At 40.1% G+C, this 21,575-nt stretch overlaps 1 protein-coding gene across 3 annotated transcripts in view; it reads left to right on the top strand.

Annotated features, from left to right (window-relative positions):
- Cep128 (centrosomal protein 128) overlaps positions 1 to 18,360 on the top strand; it is a 340,975-nt gene extending 322,615 nt beyond the window's left edge. For all 3 annotated transcript variants that reach the window (XM_050152396.1, XM_050152395.1, XM_050152394.1), the window contains 2 exons: positions 8,170 to 8,269; positions 17,244 to 18,360. In XM_050152396.1, coding sequence (XP_050008353.1) covers positions 8,170 to 8,269; positions 17,244 to 17,380 — 237 coding nt within the window. In that variant the 3' untranslated portion in view covers positions 17,381 to 18,360. The remainder of the gene's footprint in view (positions 1 to 8,169; positions 8,270 to 17,243) is intronic.
- Positions 18,361 to 21,575: the final 3,215 nt, after the last annotated feature.

Consider the following 21,575-nt stretch of genomic DNA (forward strand, 5'->3'; position numbering starts at 1 on the left):
AATAGCATATGGCAAAGTCATGAATGTTTAACACGGGTAGCAAGTAGCTGCACAATTTTATGTAAAACTGGATTTGCAGCCGAAGGCGAGTCAGGCCTGTTTATGGAATGGGTTAAACTTGGAAATATGAGAAAATAAGCTTGAGAATTTTAGAAATAGATGGTATAAGTGTAGCACAGGCCCACAAATTCTATTTTACAAAGGCTATGCTTCAGAATAATACTCTGTAAACATTTTTACATATTTATCCATTCTTGTGATAAATATATAGATCATCACCAAATTCAGCAGATGCATGCCCTAAATAATGCAGCAGACTGACATTTTGTGACTCTGTCTTGCCAGTTATGGACACCAATAGTCATTTTTACAAATAAATTTAAAGAGACTGAGAACAGAGGTTTGAGCTAGTTAGATTTTTGTCAACTTGACACTGGTTAGAATTACCTAAGTAAAGGGAGGCCACACTGAGAGAAAACCCATTCTGAGTAGTTTTCTGTCACTGTGGCACAAGGTAGGGTCATCAGAAAGGAGGGAACCAATTGAGAAGATATTTCCATATGATTGTGCCATTGGCGAGCCTACAGGGCATTTCCTAGCTATTGTTGATGGAGGGCTCAGCATACTGTGGGAGTGGCCATAGCTGGGCTAGCAGTCCTGGATTCTTTAAGAAAGCAGGCTGAGCAAGCCACAAGGAGCAAGCCAATAGGCTCGAATCTTTAATGCCCTCTGTATCAGCTCCTGCCTCCAGGTTCCTGCTCTGTTTGAGTTCCTGTCCTGATTTCTTCAATGGTGAAGAGTGGTGTGGAAGCATAAGCCAAATCAGCCCTTTCCCTCTCACCTTGCTGTGCTCATGGTATTCCATCACAGCAATAGTGACCCTAACCAGACAATGGCTGTGCTCCATTTCCTGCATTAGTGATTGGTGTGAGAAGGCCCAGCTCACTATGGGTGGTGTTTCCCTTGACCTGGTATTCCTGGGGTGTATAAGCAAGAAGCAAGCCATGAGGAACAGACCAGTAAGCAGCACTCCTCCATGGCTTCTGCATCAGCTCCAGCGTCCAGGTTCCTTTCCTGCCTGAATCCCTTCCCTAACTTTTCTCAGTGACTTTGACCAGGAGGTGAAAGATATAATAAACCCTTTCCTCCCCAAGCTGGTGGAAGCCAGTTCTGAAGTTTTATTGGAAGAGGTTGTTTCCTAGCATTCATTTGCTGTCCTGCATTGCTGTGGACAAATAGCTGTGGGAACTCAAGACCATATTGGCATCTGACTTCTCTCCTGTTACTGCTGTCATGGAAGAACGAAATGCAACATCATGTGTGAGCACACCATTGCAGGCAAAGAAGTGTGAGCAGGAAGCAGGCAAATTAGATTCTCATTCCAGCCAGGCCCACAGCCCCTCTCCTTCTGTCTACCCCTTGTGACACCAGCAGGAGAAAAAGGATCCAATTTCTAGAAACCTGTCAAGAGTCCAAACAACCCAGTGCGGACAATTTTAAGAGCACGCTGTAATATAAAAATATGCGAATATAATAGTGTACTAAGCTGGCCAAGCTGATTGCACAGAGCCTGATCTCCATTTGTATTTAGAATTCAAGTCAAAGTCAAGCCCAACACACTCTCACTGACTCTCTGTAGACAACAGAAGGATTTCATGACCTCTTTTCCACCCAGCCTAATTGAGTTTCTGTAGGAAATGCAGTCGTCCTCACAGCCCCAGCTGTTTCAAATAGAACAGAATGTCCACAGTGAGCCAGTAACACAGCATCACTAATCTGAATTCACGGAGGAACGTGGTTTGCTCAACAACCCCTCCATTTGTTACCTTTGTCCATACTAAATATATGGTTTTAATTAACTTTGGAATGTTTTGATAAAATCACAGACGGTGTACCCCTTTCCATTCTTCCTCTTTCTGAGAAGAAAACAGTGGTTTTGTTTTTTTTTTTAACTTACAGTTGAAGAGTTGGTGTTGGTGTGCCGCTTCTATTTGAAGAAGCAGCTGTTTCACAGGATTAGAGGAGCGAGGTGCAGTGTTGATAATGGCTTTCCACAGTCTGTATGGAGGGAAGGCAGAAGTAGCCCAGGCCCTCGGCCGTGTTTGTTTAGTGTAAGCATGTGTGTGATATAAGTCCCTGGCTTGCTCCTGGAAGTCACTTCTCTCTCACTGAATCTCTCTGTAATTTGTTTATGCCTTGCTCATAGCAATTAATAGCATTCTGCACCTTCTCGAGTCAGCTATTTCTGGCTCAAATCTGCAACACTAGCTTCTAAAACATGCTGTGTGCAACTAGCACACTCTGAGATTGTAGGTAATGCATAAACATTGTAGTTTTGATACTCCAAAATCCATGACCAGTGTAGTATTCACACAAGTTCATGGGTTTTGCTTGGGAATAGTAGGAGCAACCATGGGAGAGTTTAAGGGAGCATTAACCCTTTTATCACTATTGTGTTATTTGTAGCTACCCTTTCCCTTCTTTGATGAGAAACTAAATGTAAATTGCTATGCAGATTTATCACTATGCATCCCTCAACCCAACTAATTTGTCACTCTTTGGAGAGAGCCTTACATAGTGTGTGAAGTAAAAATTTAAGAACATATAGAAAACAGTAGTATAAATATAAATGAATATGGAAGTTTAAGAAATGCCCTTTGCTGTATGGCATGGCATTTTAGTACGGGCACTGTCTGTTTTCCTTTTGACCCCAGGATAAAGAGCAAGCATACATAATAAATTGTTGATTGTATACTAGGTTAAAACAGTGTAGGAGTCTAACGAAAGTCTAATGGCAATTTTTTTTCCCAATAATTCTTGGGTGAAACATCCCAAACTTTGTTTGGAAATCAAATCATGTGGAAATATGAATTATTGTATTCCTTTAGCATCAGCTGGACTTACAAGCTGCCATGTCTAACTATATTATTTAATTTTGTTTTTTAAAGTATTTTTATTTATTTATTTATTTATTAAAGATTACTGTCTCATCCCCACCACCGCCTCCCATTTCCCTCCCCCTCCACCAATCAAGTCCCCCACCCCCATCAGCCCAAAGAGCAATCAGGGTTCCCTGACCTGTGGGAAGTCCAAGGACCACACACCTCCATCCAGGTCTAGTAAGGTGAGCATCCAAACTGCCTAGGCTCCCACAAAGCCAATACGTGCAGTAGGATCAGAAACCCATTGACATTGTTCTTGAGTTCTCAGTAGTCCTCATTGTCCACTATGTTCAGCAAGTCTGGTTTTATCCCAGGCTTTTTCAGATCCAGGCCAGCTGGCCTTGGTGAGTTCCCGATAGAACATCCCCATTGTCTCAGCGTGTGGGTGAACCCCTCGCAGTCCTGAGTTCCTTGCTCGTGCTCTCTCTCCTTCTGCTCCTGATTTGGACCTTGAGATTTCAGTCCGATGCTCCAATGTGGGTCTCTGTCTCTGTCTCCTTTCATCGCCTGATGAAGGTTAATATTCAGGAGGATGCCTATATGTTTTTCTTTGGGTTCTCCTTCTTATTTAGCTTCTCCTTTGTTTTTTTAAGTTAAAACATTTTTTAAAAAAATACAAATTAAACTGCAATTTTTTTTCTTAATCTGAAAACAGTTATGGATCAGAAGCGATAACTCAGTTAAGCACATTGTTTTATCCTACTATAGCTTTATGCTCTATACCCTAGTTCTTTGGCATAGAACATAAAATTTTATACAACTGTCATAATGAAATAATTACATTTGCTATTATTGATAGAAAAGTCCTAAAGAGCCATCCAATGGTCTTATCTAGTACCGTCTTTTCTTGTTTTTTTTTTTTTATTAGTTCTTTGGGAATTGCATACAATAAACTTTGATCATATCCAATCCCCCCAACAATATTCCCAGATTGACCCAGCCTTCACTACCCGCAAACCTTGGTGTTCTCTTTCCTTTTTATCTTTAAACTCATTAATTCCAGTTTGTAAAACAGTATTTTCAAGAGTCTGTAACTCTAGTGATGAAGGTTGCCAACATGAGGTTATAGCGTTGTTGAATCCGTTTAGATTTCCTGTAGAAAAGATGGACTGCATAGTTGGCGGTTCTGTTCAGATCAGTTCAGATGGTAAAGTATTAGTAGGGAGACTACTTAGAGGTGATCTGGCTGCCCGGGATGGCTCATACTTACAGCTCCTGCACTCAAGGCTGAGACAGTAGGATTTTAAGTTAAAGGTAGCCTAGGCTACATGACTTTCTCAACAAAGAAAAAGAGAAAAGAATAAATACCAAAGTACCTGCAGCTGTAAGAATAGCCATCTCCTATGTGCCAATATACACTCAGTAAGCAGATTTTAATTTCAGTGTGTCATCATATATTGCTAGTACCCTCTTACTACAGGTGACACTTTGGGAGATAGTGGAGGATTGTGGGTAGATAGGTAGAAAGGTGGGTTGCTGGTGAAACTCAAAGCCCCACCCTGGTGATTAAAATCTGCACAAGGAGAGGTACAAATTGAGACCTGAATTGCAAACTGTAGGGGAATGTCCAGTCTGAACTTTCCAGCAGAATGAAGTTTGCTGAGGAAAAGCTAACCTCTCTGGAACACTGATGGAATACAGATGGTCAGAGAGTGGAGTGGAAATAGAGAGAGCGCATTATATAACAAAAGGAGTTTAGGAAAACATTCATGCCACCGATCCAGAAATACATGCATTTTAGTTTCCTTTCCTCCAGGGAGAAGAGATTGATAAAACCTTAAAATTAAATGTGTCACTTAGAAACTTTGAGCTGACAGTGTCCCTCGGAGGGAAGCATTTGGTGTACATCACTAGATAGCAGTCATTAGATGTCACCTTAGCAGAGGAACTCAGTCAAGTTGGAACCGCTTTGAAGAACCCAATTACAATGCGAGTTATGAAAGAGAAGTGGAAGAAGCCCAGGGAAAATACTAGAAAATGCAAGTTCTTTCATCCATTGAATTTTTGCAGAGAGTTCTGGCTAACTGGGTTATTCAGACTTAAGACAGCAATAAAAACAGGGCCTTGTTTTAAGGATAAAAGAATTGTTATAAGGCAGAAGCCAGGATTATTTACATTGCAAAGAATCTTTCTTCTTAATAAGTGTTTTCTTCTTGGTACTAAAGTACTTGATTACATATAAATAGGAACTAAAAAGAAGCATTGAATTTTTGATCACCTTGTAAAATATATTTAAATTGAGATTCCACAGATTAAATAGCAATATAGGAGTGCAGAAGCAATATAGGAAAAGAAGGTACTCTTTTTCATACTCTGGCATGTTGATTGTTGAAAGGAATTATGAAATAATTTTCTCTTATAATTCTGTTTGACTGATTAATATTGCTGGTTCTGTTTCAAGATGATATGGAAAATTTGGACAATTTTTAAAAGATTTTATTTCAGTTTTTAAGTGTGTGTAAGTGTGTATGTAAGTATGTATAAGTACATGTGAAAGTCAGAAGGGGGTGCCAATCCCCTCTTTCTGAGGTTACAGAGGTTTTGAGCCACCTGATGTAGGCACAGGCAATTACATTTACATCTGAACTCTTAACAGCTAGGTCATATCTTTAGCTCCCTCTGACAGTATTTTGAAGACATGAAATGTTAAAACTTAAAATTTGTAGTTAAGCCTCCATAGTTCTTGCATGTAAAGAAAGGAAGTATGAATATTTGAGTCATGAGTAAGCCATGTGGAAGGAAGGAGTAATTCTTGCAGTGGAGCCTTGGAACACATGGAGCAAGAGCTACCAATAGAACGATAAACAACAGCGAGCCTAGACTTTGAAATGTTACCATTTCTTGTCTCATAATTGATGCCATTAGCAGAAGAATCAATGAAGACTAGAGTTGCACCACCAACCAACAACAACTAACTGAAACTTTCAAAAAGTCCTCTGGCACTAGGCAAAGTATACACTGAACATTCTCCAAAGTAGACTATATTCTGGGTGATAAAAGTTATTTAAAAATTTTTAAGATGGTTAAAATGATAAAGATTATCCACAGAGAGATAAAACCAAAAATCAATAACAAAAAGCTGTCTGGGAAATACCCAACTACTTAGAAATTAAACATCATACTTGTAACTAGCCCATTATGGCCCAAAGAAGCAAGCCAGAGGAAGCTAAAAATATTTAACTATATTAAAGTAAAAACACAACTTACTGAAATTTGTGGGATCAACAACTGCAATGAAGCATGAAAAATATACCATCCAGTGATTTCACATCTAGGAAATTACAGTATGAACAAGCCTCTTTGTAGCAATGCTCTGTCATAGGAATAAAATCCTGACTAAACCATAAGAGTGGATATTAAGAGTGGAAGTGAAGCTATGATATATAATGGTGATGATGGAGATACAGTGATATTAGGAAAAGCAGGAGGCTTGTGTTGTAATAGACCCTGTGCTCTATTACATACATGCAGGGACTCGAGGAATGAGAGGGAAACAAGAATCCTCTCATAGAAGTGTTTATATGTGTATATACTTTTTATTTTTACTTTTTTGTTTATTTACATTTATGTACAGTATAAGTGATCCAAAAAAAAACAAACAAGAAACTGGTTGAGGTCCAAGAAACGGCAGTGAATTCCCCAGCTAGTCATGTTACATGAGGCCTTCCTACAGGGACAAGTGCATTTGAGACATCTTCTTAGACCACCTTGCTGAAGTTGCTTGATGTGAACTCTCCAGACACCAGCTATTTTTAGCCAGTCTGGTTTTCCACTGTGTGTTTCAGATGGTAGACCCACCATCCTACTCTTTACACAACTTGTGTTTTCTTCCAATGATATTTAAGAAATTTAACCTTGGACCAGCATGATGACTTAATGGATTGAGGTCTTTGGATCAGGCCTAATGATATGAGTCCAATCCCGAGATTCCACAAAGATAGAAGGTGAATACCAACTCTAGAGATTTGTTTTTCACACACACACACACACAGGCTCAAATTCTTGGACCTTTGGGTGCATGCACAAATATATTAATTTAAAAATTAAATTTTCAAGGCAAAAATGTAGCTTCTGCCTACACTTAGTCTTCACTTCAGAATGCTGCGACCACAAGGTCCTCTTCCTTCACTTCCTAAGCTCTTTCTGAATCACTTCCTGAAGTCCCCCTGCTGCTACCCATGTAGTAGTGTCTTCATTGAGCTCCACTCAAATAGTTCCCTGAACATTACCTCCAAGGGGCTTCTTCTTTAGCCTCAATTCCATGTTCGTCTTTCTGTTGTTTACTGTTATTAGAGTGCATATCATGCTTTACACCACATTTCGTATAGATTATTTGTTTAATGAGTGCCGTTCTCCTCTGGAAAAAATGAACGTTTCCTGATGACATAATCCAATATCTTACTTGTTCCTGCCCCAGCACATAGTATATTCTACCTCCTATTGTTATTGAATGAATCGGGGAGGGAGAATAAAGAACATAGTAAATAATTTGAAAAGAATCATAAAAATTGCAAGTTCACTATTTATTTAAGTTTATCAAGTACCTGTTTTTAATCTGTTTAACCAGTGAAATTTTTTGAAGTTGTCCTCTAATAGTTAAGAAAGACACATTTGTGCAACATATGAAGACAGGGACCTATTATGTATATTTTTAATTAAATATTTGTTGGACGTAAAAGACCATATTAATATAATCATACAGAAAGCAGTCTGATAAAATACATTTTAAATGTAAGATTGTTTTATCAAACCACTATTTCCACCTAAGAATTTGTCATAAGAGGTAGACGTAAATATGGAAAAGGTTGCATATTTAAAGTTACTTCTCCCAGTGTTATTTATGGGGATCATCTAAATGCAAAGAAAGATAATGGCTGAGTAAAGCATGGTGCTTGCCACTGGATAGTGCGCAAGTAACACTTAAGTTGAAGATTCGGATAATGTAATGACTTCAAAATGTTTTCACCTTTTTGCCGATAACATATAGCTTTGTAAATGTGTCTCTAAAGGCCTTTTGTGTATGTGTCGTGAAGAAGGCTGGAAAGAAATGTCATGCTGCACAGCAATGAGTGATTTCTTTCTTCTTCATATATATATGAATACAAGATATATATATATATAATATATATATATATATATATCTTGTATTCGGTCCAGTTTCACGGTCAGTACATTTACGTGACGCTCTTTTGATCATGGAACTGAAGTGTGGTACTTTCTTTCTCAGGACGACAGGCCCTCTTTTGGAGGTTCCCACATCCGTGGCCTAGATCACTCAACCTCTTGGCAGGATGGCAGTTCCTTCCTGTCTAGTCCACACTTCAACTGTAAGTAATAAAGTCTATTACCAGTTATTAAATTGGATTTGTTAAAAAAAAGTATAACTCATGGGGAAATTAAATTTTAAGGCTAGTACATGATAGTAATATTCATGCTAAAGTTTGAGAAAATTTTTATTATGAATTATAAACACCTCTGATGGTACCCAACTCACTGAATTAAAACATGGAATTTGTGTTTAGACTTCAAACATTTTAAAGAAGACTTAGAGTAAATTATCCAAAGTAAAAATGTCTCTTAAATCAATTTTTGGTTTAAAGATTGTTAACTATAGATGAGCAGATAGTTATCTCAACAAAATGGAAATCATCAAAACAGGATTATATTTGCATGTAACTATTCATAAATATTTATTTGTACAAAGAGTAAGCATGCATACATGTCTACACACTAAATTTCATTTTTTCTACCCCGTGGCAACAGTAAAATGTGATGATTCGCTAGCCCAGGACCCAGTTAGCACGGTGCTTTCTCTCCTCTTGCCTTCTGCAGTGGGTGTCTTTCACAACATTCAGTGCCTATGCGTTACGCTTGAAGTGATGTGGGATTCCCCTATGTATGATGTGAATATGTTTTATTGCCATTAGTTAATAAAGAAGCTGCTCTTGGCCAATGGCTTAACACAATAGAGCTAGGCAGAAAAACTAAACAATGCTGGGTGAAAGTAGACGGGGTCAGAGAGAAGCCATGCAGCCACCACTGGAGACAGATGCCTCCACTGGAACCCACTGAAACTTTGCGGTAAGCCATGACCTCATGGTGATGCACAGATTAATGGAGATGGGTTATTTTAGAATGTAAAAGCTACCTAGCAATACGCTTAAGGTACTGGCCAGACAGTATTGTAAATAACATAGTTTCTGAGTGATTATTTCAAGTCAAGGCTGTTGGGAAATGAACTAGCAGCCTCCAACAACATTGAAGAAGGCATCGGTCCTATGGTTTTAAAAGTGTTTTCTATTTTAAATAGCCAAAACTCAATACAAAAATTTTAAATAGGACAACAAATAAATTGATTTTTTTTTTATCATTTGAGTAACTTTTCATTTACTGATTTTTTTGATCCCCTTCACCACAGAGTGAACGGAATGTCAGCAGGAGCGATGTCTGCTTTGTTCACCGTTGCTTCCTTAGTTTGCCACATAGTGCTTGGCACATATTAAAAGCCCAATTAATGTTCAATTAAATTAGGTAAATGAATATACAAGTCCTTTTTGAAGTCTACTTTTATCTAAGCCATCGGGATTCAAATATTATTTAATAGATTCTAATTTGCATAATAATTTAGTTCTTCAATTTATCATGGGCCTGGAGGGTTATACATTAAATTTGATAATTCTGTCATTTAAAATAGCTAGCCTACTATAAAATAATATATCAGAATAATTCTTAAAGAAGTAGGTCAGATTTAAAGGTGATATCTCTCATTTTTTGGTTATTTATATTCATGGATTCATTTAATAAATATTTATCAGTTTCTGACAAATGGTTTGGTTTTCATTATATCATGATTATTTTATTCCCAAAGCTAAGCATTTTGTCTTTCCCATCTTAATCATTTTACCAAGTGATTTTGTATCTCTGTGAACCCTCTGCTATTCTGATGTTGCGGCCACTCTTCAATATGGATTACATCTCAAGTTGGATATAGCATTGCAGAATCTGGTGTATGGCCCTGCCAGAATTTGTGTCTTTCACATTAAGTAATGTAAAACTTTCCTCAGATTACATGGATATTAGAAGTCCCACCCACTGATACACTGAAGAGCCTGGATATAGTGACCAGGAGTGGAGAAGAGGGGCCATTTTCTGTTTAAATGGCTCCTAAAACAACATGGTTAGAAGACATGTTGTAGGAGCTATCAAGGTTGTTGGAATTATATATAATATTATACAATAGGCATTCAGAGAGACTACATTTAGGTTTTGATTGTACCATCTTGTAGCCAGCCTTGATCGTTTTTCTAATTAAGATATATTTCTCGTAAGCAGACATGGGGTTCTATTCAAATGTAGTTGTTCAAAAGTAAATAAAATTATTAAGTATAGGAAAAGTTATCATTGCAGCATAGTCTGAATGAAGAACTACTTGTCACTGCTTGTATTATAGGATGTAAAAAAATAATTAAATTCCTCCATTTATTATTTGAGCCTTATAGTTTACTCTTCTTATTGACAAGTTTTATTTATGATCTTCATGCCACAGTTATATCCACCTCCTCAGTACTTTTCAAAATTTAGTTAACACTGAATACTTCTGTTTTTGTAGCAGACTAATTCCACTTAGAGAAATTATCCTCTAACTTCTCTTTGTACTGAACACCCTTAAATGGAAAACTGCCATGCCCAGCAGAGAATAAAGCAGAACCTTTGTCAAATAAGATAATTAGAGGTGTCCTCAGATACTAAAGCTAGACACTAGAAGAGGGAATAGGCTTAAAAAGGTCTTAGAATTATTAAGTAGGACATAAAAATGAAAGAAACTAGACAAATGGGAAATAAAATCTAGGAAAACGTGAAGTAAAAGAAATGGGGATCAGGAAGAAGAACGGGATAATAGAAAAAAATTAGGTTTAAGAAAAACCAAGGGATGACAAGATAGTTCAAGTGGGTCAAGTTACTTGCCACCAGACCTGATGACGTAAGTTCAATCCCTGGGCCCACATGATGAAGAGAAAGAACAAATGTTCGCAGTCTGCGCACTGACCTCCACATACATACCGTGGCATGTGTGTAACTACAAACACATGTTCTTCCCCCCCCCATCTGCCTGCCTGTCTGTCTATGTCTCTGTCTCTCTCTAACACACAGACACACACATATACACACTAATAAATGTACCTTACAAATTTGGAATTCAGGGAGGGGCTGTGGAGATGGCTCACTGGCCCTTCTTTCATATGACCTGAGTTTCCATTCCCTTTATCCACACTGGCTCACAGCTCTTTGTAACTCCAGTTCCAGGGGATCCAAGTTTCTTGTTCTGGCTTCTGCAGGCACCAAGTATGCACATGGTGCACAGACATATATGCAGGCAGAACACTAATAAACATAAAACAGTAAAACAAACTTGTAAAATTTAATTAAAAATAGACAAGACACGGTTCACAGATTTGGAGCTTGGGGAGAACAAAGGAAGCGTGCAGACCAAGGGTGAAAGGGCTTGTCTAAGCAGTCTGTGATGCATATGGCACCAGACACTTGCTCAGGCCCTTGTTTCCTCACCCCTCACTTCTATGGAAATACACTGAGGAGAGGGAGGTTAGTGTCCTTCATCTTTGTGTCCCTGAAAATGGAATCTTCCATTGACAGTTGATCGAGGCTTTGGCTGACTATGCAATTCTAAGTTTGACCAGCTACAACATTCCAAGTTGAAAATTATTTTCCTTATGAGGGCATTGAAGAAAATTCTTCTCCCAATCCAAGACTGCTGTTGAAAATCATAAATATTTTTCTCCTATCTTTTGAAGTCCTCTTCTGTCTTCTCCACCCCCTTTCCTTCTGTATCTGGTTTCCCTTTTCTCCCCTGACCTGGGAAACTTGGAAGGTTGCTGTCCTTGAAGCCCATTGACTTTGTGGGTTTGTGTTATTCATTCTTCTGTCTTCAGGATTAGTGAGCCCTTAAATGGGCACTCACCTTTGTCCTTTTATTGGAAATAGCTTTTCTCATATAATATGTCCTGATTGTAGTTTTTCCTCCCGCTACTCCTCTAAGCTACTTTTTAACCTTTCCTCTTTCTATCTCTATCCCATTTCTACCTCCCATTAGGGAAAAAAGAGGCTTCTGTGGTTCTGTGGGAAAGTAATAAGAATGACTAACACATTACAATTGAACAAAACAAACCAACAGAAGGAAAGGAGCTTAAAAGAAAGCACAAGAAGCAGAGAACCACTCATTCACACACCCAGGAATCCCATAGAAACAGCAAACTAGAAGGTATGATGTTAGTGCAGAGGACCAGATACAGAGCCGTGAAGGCCCTGTGCCTCAGTCTCTGTGAGTTCATAGGACCTTTAAGCCTTTTGATTTAGAAGGCCCTCTTTTCCTGGTGTCCTCCATTCCCTGTGACTTTTAGACTCTTTCTGCCTCTTACACAGGTTTCCCTGAGCCCTGAGGGGAGAGATTTGATGGAGACATCCCACTTAGGGCTGAATGGCCCAAGGTCTCTCACTCTCTGCTTTGTGTCTGCCTGTGAGTCTCTATATTTGTTCCTGTCTGCTTCCCTGGCCCGAGACAGTACTCACACTTTAAAAAAAAAAAAAATTCTTGATTCTTTGGGAATTTCACACCAGATACCCCAATCCCAATCCTACTTCATCTGCCCTTCACCTTTGTAGCATCCCCCACAAAAGGAAACCTTTAAAAGAAATAATAAAAATAAAATATAAATAAAAATGAGAATATCATCAAAATACAAACAAAAACCCAAAAGACCAAAAAATACAAAAGCAAGCAAGCAGAAAAGCAGAGAGCTGTCCTTTCCCCTCACCAGCTGCAGCACTCAAGAGAGTGGCCTCTGCACCTCGCCTGGACAACACAGTAGAGCTGGCTCTGAAGCTGTCTTTGTGGGAGAGTGGACCCTGAGGGCATGAAGGAAGGAGAACCAGTCATTGTTGCCAGGGGTGAACTAGCCTGGACAATGCCATCTCACCCTGGTCATGGGTCATGAGGATAGGGGAGAGCTGGCGGGCTGGCCGACAATACAACTACCCAAGCCCAAAACTTGAGTTATGAGTTGACCCACCCCCAAATCCACCCCATCTGTGATCTGCTGGAGCACATGAGGGGCTGTACCTGTGGACCTAAAACTACAAGATCCTCACAACATAGGGCAACAACAAGATGTCCAAGAGGAGTCCCAGTGAGGCCTAGCACCGACAGTGTAGTAGAAACCAGAGTCCTTGAACCAGACCAATGACCCTTTGGGATAAACACTTCCTAGTAAAGATGCATGGGTAAAAAGGTAAACTATGTGTCATACTGCAGCTTCTTTTTTTCTCTTAAATTTTATTTTCTCTTATTTTTTGTGGGGAGGAGGTTGCAGGGGCAGAGGGCAGATATGAAGGAATAGGGAGTGAATGGGGCTGAGATGCATGATGGGAACAACACAAAGAATGAATTTTTAAAAAGTTAAAAGACAAACAATTCCCTCCTCCATCTCCTCTTCATTCATCTCCTCTTCATTCATCTTAGTGGCGTTGGGAGCTTCAGCATGTTACAAAGTACACACTTTTGTCCAGACAACTTTACTTGCAACATTCATTGTATAAAGTGTTGTTGGTTGGGAACAAGGCCTCTTGCTTCTGGTACACCATCAATACTGCATCCTCACCAAAACTCCTGTAAGCTATTCTACTGCTGCCCAGAATCATGGAGCTCTTGTGGCTGCGGTTCTGCAGGACCTTCACAATGTGCAGCACGTCATAGATGAGGTAGATGTTGGGGAGACTAACCCCAAGTCGTGCGTGTGTGCCTGGATGGGAGCTGAGCTGGTCAGTCCAGGTCGCTGGGGTCATCCCCCTCCAGTGAGGGGTGGAGCCAACTGGTCCACACTCATGCTTAATAAATCTTCTCATAGTAAACAGAGAGTCTATTGAGAAAATCCTTAGGAAGCAAAGAAATTACAGATTATCTTATGCAATTTAAGACTTGGGGAGGAAAAAAAGTAAAACCGCCAAAAAAGAAATGTGGAGGAGTTAATTGAGCCATTGGGGGCAAATTGTCGTAGAACAAAAGCATATTAAAATTAATATGAGTCAATTAATATACTTGGGGAGAGAAATAAGAAGAGAAACATTGTTACAGTCTACCTATTAGGTGTTTTCTGAGCTGTGTTTATGTACATGGTCATGAAAATATAAACACTCAGTATTGACATAGCTGAAACTTCAGCAATAGCTATTTTAGAAGGATGGGTGTGAAGAAGTGGGTGGGTGTGGATAATGTCTAAAAATGATAAATCAGAAAATAGCATTTTAGACTTTTTTATATAAACAGAGCGAAGAATGACATGTAAAGAATTGCTTGTGTTTGCCTCTGGAGGATTCCAAGCCATGCCGTGGGAGACCCCTGGTGTTCTCTACACTACTTTGAAACTCTTTGATGTAAAGATGTACACTTTGGTTAGACATGAGTCTTATAAAGACAAATGCTACCACAAAAACCTCAGTTTTTATATCTGACCAGCAAATGTCCAATTTTCTTATTAACTTCTAAATTGAGTGTAAAATCTGGCTTTGGAGCTCTGAACCATTTCAACCTGTGTGGAAACTTGGCGAAGAGATGACTGCAGCCCTGTCGACGTGGATGGACTTTACTTTTCGGGTCCACAGAGCAGGCTCTTATTGCTTGTGATGGAATACGAACTTCATGAGGCCGCTTTTGTCCCGTGCCATGGAGGCCAAGGCACTCATTCTGCCGACGTAGGGGCTCTGTCAAACTGTGACCAAACCGAGCACAGAAACATGGACCATGGAAAAAACAAAGGAAATGGGAACACACTGCATAATTTGTGGTCTCTCAAATGCTCCAGCATTAATGAAAGTTTGTTTTAAGAAGTAATTTATGTCAGCTTTGTATAGTTCAGGTCAATTCATGAGAAGGTGGATTCCCTCTGCCAGGAAGAAGGGAAGAAATGTATAAATTGTAAGTTTATATTGCCATTGGAAATAAGAACACAGAAATCCATTATTAAAAGCATGATCACCAGCAAATTTATCCTGGCTGGCTGGAAGCTGTTGCCCTGAGTCAGGATCCTCTTTTAGAAGACTGGTTCCATTACCTTCAGCCTGTAGACAGTGGGGGCTTAGTCAAGAGAGCGTCACAATGTCGGCTTTGGGAGCCGTCATTTTCATTTTTTATAAGTGGCGACTGGCCGCTGGTCTTCATGTGTAGCTCCTTTGAGATGAAAGGCACTCGACCCCAGGGCAGGTCCCTCTCAGGGCTGAGACTAGTCTAGACTTGAATGAGGTCTGTAGCACTTTGGTGACTTCTAGAACTCCCCAACCTTTTGAGACTAACATGCTTAATTTCTGTGGAATTGATGCTTCCAAACCAAATTTTAAAATAAACCTAGATTGCAAATTGTCTGTAATCTTAAACTACCCCAAAGAGTAGATTTTTTTAAAAAATAAATGAGTGGCCCTAAGAAAAGGACTGTGGCTTTTTTTTTCAGTAAGGCAAAACATTATCTAGAATTATTATAGAATTTAGAGGCGAGTTATAGATTTTACTCTAACTTGATACTTTCAGAAAAACAGTTCAGTAAAAGTTGCCTTAAAAAACTATTTTACCTCCTACCTCAGTTTAGATTGCTAGGAAACGAAAGCTTGGCATCTTGGTTTGTATTTAATTGAAGGACATTTTGTATCTTTTGGATGAAAAGTAGTCCACAGAATAACAGAAAATAATTACGATACTAATGGTTCAAGGTCTGCCTAGTCTGCCTAGTTAACTGTGAACCGCTCCTTTTTAAGTAATCTATCCTACAGGGTCAATCCCAACAATATGTAGCAATAAAAATGTTAGGGGTGCTGATAACATAAGAATGATGCTTTTTTGTTCATCAAAGGATCATTTATTACTTGGAAGCATAACATATCTGCCTCTTTTATTTGCTTATTTTATGAAACTAGGCTTTAGTTTTGTATGTTAGCCAGTTAAGCATCAAATATTTTTAAATGATTAAGCTCTGGTTTTGTAATATTACAAAAGGGTTTCTTTCTACCTGCTCTCTAGAAAACATCTAAAAAGTTTGCAATTGGCTGTCTTTTTAAGTCTCTTAGTGTGTTCACTTGCATCAACTTGAGGCTTGATACAGGCTTTGAGATCACTTTTGAAGGAGGCATTTTTGAATGGCAGACAAGGTCATCTCATCTCAAGGAGAAAGAAGTGGTGAACAATAAGGGTAGGTGGTACCTCAAAGGAGAGTGAGGAAGGGACCCCAGGACAGGAGCATGAAATGGGTGATCATGGGGTGCATCTCTGGGAAAGCTACAGTTGACCTAAAACTTGGGGGGGAAAAAAGAAAAGGTAAAAAGAGCTAGCTGAGTTGAAATTGGGTGGGAAAAGAGATCCTTGTACCAGGAGCAGAATGTTCAAATGGTCTGGGGAAGGGGGGTGTGGTCTGCCCGGATGCAAAGGAGAGTGAGAGGGGCAGCCCCTGGTAGGGACCTCGATTTCATTCTAACTTCACCAGAAGCACAAAGGTGGGGAGGCTGTCCAGGAACAGAGTGTCCCTTGGGTTTACTTTTAGGAAAGTAATTCTGATTGGACTGGTTGAGGAGCAAGGTAAAAGACAAAGAGGAAATGGCAGCCTGGGCTGAAGAGACAGGGATGGTGTAAAGGAAGACACAGGTGACTTCTGGAGACGGGATTGTGAGGACTCACTCCTAGATAACATAGAAGGGGCAGGCAGACAAAAGCAGGCTCCCGGAACCTGTGTGGGTGGACATACTGGTTCCAAGACAGAGTTTTGTTATACTACATACGGTATTATTGGTTTCTAAGAGTAGTGGATGAGCAGGGATCTAAGAGCTGAAGCCTGGAGGGAAAGATCACAGAACAGTGCGATTCTGGCCTCAAGCTTTGAAGGGAGATAAGAAAAACAGTAAAGCTGGATTCTGGATCTATTGCTAGTAGCCGGGAGGGTGTAACACAGAGGGTTCCATGAAAGGAGGCCTTCGGATTTTCTCCCTGTAAATTCTCTGTGCCTGTGTCACTATATGCTGACAAAGCATACTTCTCCCACTCTCAGATACAAATTTAAAAACTCAGTTTTAAAATCAGCTGTGTTTTTGAAAATGGACTGATTTTATTTATGCTAAAGATCTGCTACTCGGTGTAAAGTTCAGTTATAGAAAACTAAATTAAATATGATGTTTAATTAACTAACTTCTACAAGATTACTTTTTTGGGCCAAGTTTTATATTCACATTGGTTTATTTTTCTCTTTCCTCTAGCCTTGCCAGCATTTACCAAAAGAGCCATTACCCCAGATCCAGCTTCAATCAAGGAAGATGCCACAAGTTTACCAGCGAATGGAACAACTCCACAGTCCAAGAAGGAGGAATATGAGAGCAAAATATGCAAAATGTAATTCACAACCTTACTTGAGTATTTTACAAATAACGCCCTATGGTTCTTTTTGCCATTTGGCTCAGATTATCCAAAGACACCATGTGGCTTTGGCTCCTTGGACCTGCCAGGCATTGACTAAAGTGGCGTCACAGTCAGTCTTTGTGAGTGAGAGTAAGTTTAACCAGTGGAAGTAATCTCAACGTATGAATGGTACACAGCTCATTTAGAGGCAGCTCGTACAGGCGGAGAAAGCCATCATTTTTTGCTCTATGTTTCCCCATTTTTCAGTGTCATACTTTTCCAACTCAGCCTTGAATTTATAATTGATGCCTTTCAAAACTGACTGGCTGAAAGGGTGGGGGAAACGTTCCCTTCAGGTAAAGGTACCCAGCAGTTTAGGTTCAGGAGCATTTGGATGTGATTGATTTTTAAATGCCTTCTCCCTAATCAGTTCCCCTGTGTTGTAACGTATCATGGAGATGCCTGTATAATATTAGACTGACCTTTAAATCTTCACATCCATCGCCCGTCATCTCAGCAGCCTATCATGTAGTTTCTTATACCTACTACAATCATCATTTTTAATTGCAAAAAAAAATTATAAATGATAGCTGAACCGTAGGGCACTGTGAAGAAGCCACAGTACCATTTATTTATTTGTCATGGCCAAATGTCCCACTGTGATCACCCCAGGCATAGCCTGGCTAATCTCTGGTTTGCTCTGACTCAAGTCCCAGCACCGCTCTCCTGTGACAGTGGGGTTCACTCTGCAAGAGCCCCTGTATACTTTGGTACTACCTGACCGCTCCTTACATCCCAGCACTGTCAACATCATCGTGTTTGTAAAACCTCATGCCTTTCAATGTCCATCTACCAGTGAAGAAAATTTTATATTAAGATGCTAAGTAATGGTCATCATCCGGGAAGTGGGTCCCGCTGGGCCAAGGTGGAAAGACTCTGCACAGATACAGAAACAATAAAGCAATCCTTTGTAATGTACATTGCATATTGTGTCTGTTAAAACACATGTGTTTATTGCATTTCTCACATTTCGTGAAACTGCTGTATTTCACTCAAAATATGTCTTGCTACCTTACCATGACACTTGGGGTGTAGAACAAATGAGCCTTCTCTCTCTCTTTTTTTTACTTTTAAATTGATTTTTAATGAGCTCTACATTTCTCTCTGCTCCCCTCCCTGCCTCTCCCTTCCCCTCTTCAACCCCCCTCCAAGGTCCCCATGCTCCCAATTTACTCAGGAGATCTTGTCTTTTCCTACTTCCTATGTAGATTAGATCTATGTAAGTCTCTCTTAGGGTCTTCATTGTTGTCTAAGTTCTCTGGGATTGTGGTTTGTAGGCTCGTTTTCATTGCTCTATGTTTACAAACCACCTATGAGTGAGTATATGTGATAATTGTCTTTCTGTGTCTATGTCAAGAAGTCAGTATTTCACCGCACCATTTCCCATCCTCCAGCTCTTTCGCTCTTTCTGTTCCTTCCTTCACAAAGTTCCCTGAACCCTGGATGGTGGGACACTGACCTAGCCGAGCACTCAGAATTACTTCTGTGTGCTTTGACCAGTTATGAGTCTCTTTGTTAACCACTACCCATGGCAAAGAGGACAGGGAAGTGAAGGTTCTCTGACCAAAGTTAAGAAAAGCAATCAGGGTTCCCTGCCCTTTGGGAAGTCCAAGGACCACCCACCTCCATCCAGGTCTAGTAAGGTGAGCATCCAAACTGCCTAGGCTTCGATTGGGGGAGGGGGAGGGAAATGGGAGGCGGTGGCGGGGAAGAGACAGAAATCTTTAATAAATAAACAAATAAGTAAGTAAATAAATAAATAAATAGAAAAGCATATGCCTATGTGTATGAATGGAAATATTTAGCTGCAGTTTGATGGTGTGACCATTTACAAAGTAACAGCAGTGGGTTCCCCCAAAGACCTATGACCTCCCTAGCCATATTTTTTACATCAGGATTACAGTACCAGGCATGAGATTCCCCACTATGGAGCAGGCTTTATTTTTACCTCCCAGAGCCAGCAACTCTTTCCCCTCCTTTGGCAGGGTAGCCTGGACTACGCATGGTAAGAGCCATATTGCCGGTAGCACTGGGACTGTGGAAGGGTCCAACCTTCTGCAGTGCATCTGGTCCAAAACTTAATTTGAAGATTGACCTTTTTGGTTTAATAATTTTGATTCTTCTGGCCATCTTTCTCCCTAAACACGCTAAACTTCGATTGAAGTTGCTGAAGGCCACAGAGGGAAGGAACACAGCTGGGAGAATTCTGGCTTGCTGTTTTTCCCCCTGGCTGAGGTCATATTATTCCCCTGACCAGTGTCTGACTTGACGGTTGGAAACCAGTGGGTTATATAACATTTTCTGTACCCAGTTTCCCAGAACTAACTTTATTCTTAGTATAGCTTATTGATGTTCCCAGCAGAGAGATAGAGCGGGTAGCAGAGTAAAGCAGTGTGTGATATCCTTTAAAGGTTGCTCATGTAGAAAGTACATATCCACTTAAGAAGCCTTTCTTCCTCGTGCCTATGGTAGATGTCTGCTTATATTTTAAATCCCAACTCAGTGGTATGCCGTTCATATTCACAACACATCTCATTGAAGGGGAGAAAAAACGCTTGTATGAGAAGCATTTTCTTTCTAGTCTGTAGTAATTGGGACCAAATTTTTACAAATAAGATGGTCTGTTTACTAAGCAAAGCCATTCCCACTTCTGTTGTTTGCCTCGGGACTCGGGTGCACTATAAACGCAAGTATACATCGGATGACAGTGTGGATGAACACTGAGTCAGAGTCCTTTTTGAAAATTCTGATGCTCCCCAAGGAAATTATCCCAATATTTTCTCCCCATTTTAGACAAAATAAACAAAGTTTGTGATTTTCACGGCCTTCACATGAGGAAGCGGTTCTCACGAAAGCAGCTGGCTTTCTTGGCTCGAAACTAAAGCACAAGCCGTAAGCTGGAAACCAAATCGAAGCATTTGTATATAAAGGCATTCCACCCTCCAAAGTATGATATAAAAATAGTTACCTCTTTCAACTTTTTAAGTCCTCAAATATTTAACAACAGAAAAATAACGTATTCCTATTTGAGGAAAGATATCTAAACCATGGAAGATCTCACTTAGTCTCTTTTCCATATAAACACAACGCATCTAATTGAAGGGTAGGGAAAAAATGCTTATACGAGAAGCAGGGCTTCAGATTCCAAGCCCCCAGATGCATTCATTGAAGAGGTCACCCTTGCTTTCGATGAGAAGCAAAGCAATCCAGTCTGCACTGTCTGGACAAACCAGCTCTACTCTCCCTCCAACTCAGCCTGCCCCATCTTAGCTCCTGTTAACATCTGTGCCCGTGTCCCACCTGCATCCACACCCAACACGTGCCTTACTAATTCCCCAAGCCAGTTGGCCTCCAATGTCTCCTAGCCATGCAGTTTGCATGGAAAAATTGGCTGGTGGGGGTAGGGCAGGGTGGCGGGTGTAGCACCTCAGTTCTTTCTACAGTCAGTATGCATATATGCTATAGGAATATAGATAGAGATGAGAGGTTCATGTCAGGTGGCGATTTCACTTGCTTCTCTGCCTCATTTTTGGAGACTGGTTTCTTTTTTAGCCTAAAACTCATTGATGCTGCTAGCCTGGCTGGCCAGCAAAGCTACTGCCCCAGTCCTGGCCTTACAGGTTGCTGGGATCAAAGTAAAGGCCTCATATGTTCAGGATCTTCTGAGACCCCCATCCCTAGAAAAGCCTTTGTTTGTTAAACCACACAATTTTTAGTGCTCCTGTGGTTGAAATCCTAGGAGCACTGTAGCTGGCAATCTTTTCTTCCCTGGCATAGCTCTCCATAGGCTAACTGCAAAGAGCCTGTGAATAGAAAGTTTCCACCTTTAATTTTGTTCATCTGTCGTACCCTACAATTGCTGCTGTTTTCCCATCATTATGTACAGCCATTTGCGCATTGTGCTTATTTGTACATCAGGTCTCTGCGAACCTATATATATTGCTGTCTTTGCCGTACAGCAAAAAGAACAGGTCCCAAATAGGGGAAGAGTTGCAGATGAGATTTAAAATTTTAATTTTGAAATCGATGCCCTCTGTAAATTTTTCCCTTTCTCTGATCATCCTGCATAACTCTTACTCAGTGTTATCCCTAGGGTTGTGGTTGTGTTTGCCCACGTTTGCTGAGCACTTCAA

Source organism: Alexandromys fortis, unplaced genomic scaffold (assembly GCF_014885135.2).
Source record: "Alexandromys fortis isolate MF-2015 unplaced genomic scaffold, M_Fortis_MF-2015_v1.1 scaffold_47, whole genome shotgun sequence".
Taxonomy (NCBI): domain Eukaryota; kingdom Metazoa; phylum Chordata; class Mammalia; order Rodentia; family Cricetidae; genus Alexandromys; species Alexandromys fortis.